This window comes from Eimeria tenella, genomic scaffold (genome assembly GCF_000499545.2).
Source record: "Eimeria tenella Houghton genomic scaffold, Eth_scaff937, whole genome shotgun sequence".
NCBI classification, from domain to species: domain Eukaryota; phylum Apicomplexa; class Conoidasida; order Eucoccidiorida; family Eimeriidae; genus Eimeria; species Eimeria tenella.
In genome coordinates this window covers 1-4,867 of record NW_013546050.1, presented here as the reverse complement: position 1 = coordinate 4,867, position 4,867 = coordinate 1, and the positions used below count along the sequence as shown (strand labels likewise).

The 4,867-nt window shown below is 43.3% G+C and overlaps 1 protein-coding gene across 1 annotated transcript; it reads left to right on the top strand.

Moving 5' to 3' along the window:
- Nucleotides 1-1,998: 1,998 nt before the first annotated feature.
- ETH_00027810 (D-3-phosphoglycerate dehydrogenase, putative) lies at nt 1,999-3,971 on the top strand (the record flags this gene model as incomplete). The annotated part of the gene is made up of 4 exons (XM_013380836.1): nt 1,999-2,092; nt 2,488-2,764; nt 3,360-3,666; nt 3,714-3,971. Coding segments are annotated over 4 exons (936 nt in total), but the record flags the coding sequence as incomplete, so codon positions are not given.
- Between the last annotated feature and the right edge of the window lie 896 nt (nt 3,972-4,867).

Genomic DNA, 4,867 nt, shown 5'->3' with positions numbered 1-4,867 from the left:
TGCTGCTGCTGCTGCAGGGGGCGTAGTGGACGAGGAGGCGGTGGCAGCAGCAGTTGCTGCGGGGCGTTTGGGGGGAGCAGCACTGGACGTGTTTGAAGTGGAAGCAGCTTTAGCAGCAAACTGTTCTCTTCTTGCTGCTAAGAGAAAAGGAGCCAATCTCATTCTCACGCCCCACATTGGTTTGTTTCTTTGTTTCTTTTTCTTCTTTTCTTTTCTTTTTGTTTCTTTTAACCTTTTTCCCCTTTTTAATTCTCCATTTCCGGCTTTTTTGCGCTCTTTTTGAGTCTTTTGACCCCCCTAAACCCTAAACCCTAAACCCTAAACCCTAGTTTAGGGTTTCTCGCTGTTTGCAGGCGCCAGCACACAAGAGGCCCAAGTTAATGTCTCTGTAGATGTGGCGATGCAAATCAAAGAAATACTCAAAGGGCAACTCCCAACTGCTGCAGTAAACCTCCCAGTAAGCAGCAGCAGCAGCAGCAGCAGCAGCACCAGCAGCACCAGCAACAGCAGCAGCAGCAGATGGAGAAGAAGCAACGAAGCACCAGGGGAAGCAGCAGTAGCAATGGCAACAATAGCAGCAAAAGCAGGAACAGCAGCACTAACAGCAGCAGCAGCAACAGCAGTAGCAGCAGCAACAGCAGTAGCAGCAGCAGCAGCAGCAGCAGCAGCAGCAGCAAGTTGTCTTGCGTCTGTTTGCTGCTGCAGAGCATCCGCATTAGTGATATCTCGAAAGTCACCAAATATATTCAGCATGCAGAAATGCTCGGTGAGGTGTATGTACACTGCAGCCCGTGAACAATTGTTGCTCCTAAACCCTAAACCCTAGACCCTAAACCCTAAACCCTAAACCCTAAACCCTAAATCGAGCCCCCTACTGCGCAGCCTTTACGCTTTCACTTGTAGGCCCTGGTAACCCGCAACCGCTAAAACCTAAGCCTCAAACCCCAAACCCTAAACCCCAAACCCTAAACCCTAAACCCTAAACCCTAAACCCTAAACCCTAAACTCTAAACCCTAAACCCTAAACCCTGAGGGTTTTCGGTTTGCCCCAGGGCGCCTGGCGAGCCAGCTGTTGTTACACCCCATGGACAGTTTGCGGCTGAAGGTTTCGGGAGATTTGGAAAATGAACAACTTGATGTGCTGCTGCTGGCAGTGGCCCAGGTAAACCCTAAACCCTAAACCCTAAACCCTAAACCCTAAACCCTAAACCCTGAACCCTAAATGCTGAAGGGTGAAGCCTAAGCCCTGCGGCTACGCCTGTGGGGACTCCCAGGCGGTCACACGCTGCAGCACTAAGTAGCAGGCGGCTAAACCCTAAACCCTAAACCCTAAACTCTAAACCTTAAACCCTGAACCCTAAACCCTAAACCCTAAACCCTGGAAGTTATGTGGCTCACAGCTGCTGCACCTGCTTCGTCTCTCCGCCCATTTCATCGACGAAATAAATAAACAAATAAATGGACAAATAATAAATAAATAATAAGTTGTTTATTTATTTATTTATTTATGAATTTATTCATTGGTTTATTTGTTTAGTTTATTCATTTATCAATTCATTTATTCATTTTATTTATTTATTTATTTATTTATGTATTAATTTTTTTTTATTCATTTATTTATTTATTCATTTATTTATTCATTTGTTTATTCATTTATTTGTTCATTTATTTATTCATTTATTTATTCATTTATTTATTTATTCATTTATTAATCCATTTATTCATTTTATTTATTTATTTATTTATTTATGTATTAATTTTTTTAATTTATTCATTTATTTATTTATTCATTTATTTATTCATTTATTTATTCATTTATTTATTCATTTATTTATTCATTTATTTATTCATTTATTTATTCATTTATTTATTCATTTATTTATTCATTTATTTATTCATTTATTTATTCATTTATTTATTCATTTATTTATTTATTTATTTATTTATTTATTTATTTATTTATTTATTTATTTATTTATTTACTATATTTTTATTTAGGGAGTTTTGGCCACCCGCTGCGACCACCGGGTGAACTTCGTAAATGTTCGGCAGCTGGCAGCAGAACACAAAATCGAACTTGCTGTTGAAAGAGGTCATTCCTGCTGCTGCTGCTGCTGCTGCTGCTACTGCTACATCTGCTGCTGCTGCTGCTGCTGTTGCTGGTGTTGCTGCTTTGGCCGCGTTCGCTGTTGCTTTTGCTGGTGTTATTGCTGCTGCGGTCGTTGCTGTTGTGCTGCTTCTGCCGCTGCTCTTGCCGTTGCTGCTCCTGCTTTCTCAGCTGATGCTGCTGTTGCTGCTGCTGCTGCTGCTGCTGCTGCTGCTCGTTCTTCTGCTTCCTCCATGTCTCCCTTACTCGCCTCCTCCGTCTTTTCCCCAACAACTACTTACCCAGTACCATTTATTATTTATTTATTTATTTATTTTCTATTTATTTATTTATTTATTTATTTATTATTTATTATTTATTATTTATTCTTTTTGCTGCAGCCTACAACGGCCGCGGCCCCTTGTATCTGGAGGTGTCTGTACACTCCAGCAGCGAATCTGCATGCTTGGGGGGCTGCTCGACAAATGAAGGATCTTTCATTTTGAGTACTTTCAAAGAAATGCCAATTTCTTTTTGTCTCCCCAAAATAAGGCCTGCAGCAGCAGCAGCAGCAGCAGCAGCAGCAGCAGGGGCTGGGGGGCAAGAGAGAGAACGCGCCGAGACGCTCGACGAAGAAAACCAGCAAAAACCCATTTACCTCTTCTACACTCTGCATGTGTAAGCAGCAGCAGCAGCAGCAGCAGCAGCAGCAGCAGCAGCAGCAGCAGCAGTTTGGGAAGAGGAGCCAAAAGGAGGCAGTTTGTTAAGCATCTCTTTGCTGCAGCAGCTTTGGCCTTTAATTATATTTTTAATTTTAAAAAGATAAAAATAAATTTAATTCATTTAATTTAATAAAAACTCCAGACTTTTCACCGAACTGATAAATTAATTTCTCAATTAAACACTTAAAATTATTTATTGTGTTCAAGTTTTTTGATTTTTATTTAATTTTCCTTGCTTTGCTTCAAGCCTCTTTTGCTGCTGCTGCTGCTGCTGCTGCTGCTGCTGCGCTGCAGCAGCTCTTTTCTGGGCTTTGCACGGCCCCACAGCAGCACAAAAAAGCCGTTTCTTTGATAAATGGTTTTAATTTGTTTTTTGTTTGTAATTATAAATTGAACTATTAATTTTTAAAATAATAAATTAAAATGACATTAAAATCCCTCTTTGCTGCGCCGCCCTAGTGCACCTTCTAGCGGCTGTAGCTGCTATTTCATTATTCTCCTTCCTGCTGCTGCTGCTGCTGCTGCTGCTGCTGCTGCTGCTGTCTTCTCAGGGACCAGCCAGGAGTGCTGTCTACAGTGCTGTCCTTTTTAGCAGCAGCAAATATCAACATTGCTAACTGCCACTTGGGCCGCCGCCTCATGCATAAGCAGCAGCAGCAGCAGCAGCAGCAGCAGCAGCAGCAGCAGGGCTCTGGACACAGCGAAAAGGGAACTAACGGCTCCACGCAGGGACCCCCAAGCCAGGGGGGCCCCCACGCTGCTGCAGCAGGCAGGGGCCCCTCTGGGGGGGGCCCCCAGGGGGCCCCCGGGGGCCCCTCTGAAGTGCTGGGTCTTTGCATATTTCAAACTGACAGCGAAGTTAGTGAAAAAATTTTAAAAGAAATCCGAAAATTAAAATTCGTCAGAGAGGCAATGCTCTTTGCTACTCCCTGGACCCTTGGGCAGACCAGGATGGGCTGAGCTGCAGCAGCAGCAGCAGCAGCAGCAGCAGCAGCAGCGGCAGCAGCTGCAGAGCAGCAGCAGTAGCAGCTGCTGCAGCAACAACAGCGGGATGGGCGGATGAACGTGCGAAGGGGTTGAGCGAACAGAAGTGGCAACAGGCGGAGAGGGAATTGCAGAGGCTGCAGCAGCAGCAGCAGCAGCAGCAGCAGCAGCAGCAGTAGCTACTTCTGGTGTAGGCTGCATCTTCAAACTTGGGGGATACTGACAAAAAGGAAAGCAGCAAATGAACAGTAATGAGCCCCACACGCTTCAGGGGCTTTGCGGTGTACAGACATCTCAGCTCTCTATACACCTGAGCTGCCTATACACCTGAGCTGCCTATACACCTCAGGTGCCTGTACACCTGAGCTGCCTATACACCTGAGGTTTATATAGCTGATATGTCTATACACTTGAGGTGTCTCTACACCTGAGCTGACTATACGCCTGAGGTGCCTATACACCTGAAGTACGAGGCATTTGAGGTGTCTGTTGAGCTCTGGAACTCAACAGACACCTCAAATGCCTGTGCAGCTGAGGTGTACGTACACCTCAAGAGGCCGGAGGGGTGTCTGGGGTCTTTTTGGTTTGTTCGAAAGGCCTTTTCGAAAAAAAGGAAAACCAAAACAAACAAATACCTTTTTTGTTCAGAGTTAAATCCAAAAGAAAACCAAATAAACCAATTTTCATCATTTTACCCCTGCATGGGGGCCTCTGAGTTTGCAGATCTAACTGAAGCGCACAGAAGAATGCTTTTGGTTGACAAATGGCGCAGCTTTTACCATTATTTGTGATCTTTTTGGAAATAAATACATTTAATTATATTTATATATTCAACTAGATTTATTTTGATGCTTCAATTTCCATTTTCGAGCCCAGAAACTTTCTGAAATGACTGTGCACAAGGTGTACGTACACCCCAGCGAGCGCATGCAGTGTCTAGACACCTCCTTGGAAGCTCAATTTGGAAAAAATAAATCATTTAAATAATTAAATGAAATAAAAGATTTAATTAACAATAAAATGTCTTCTAAAAATGAAAATTGAACATTTAAAACAAAAAGTTGAACACATTTTT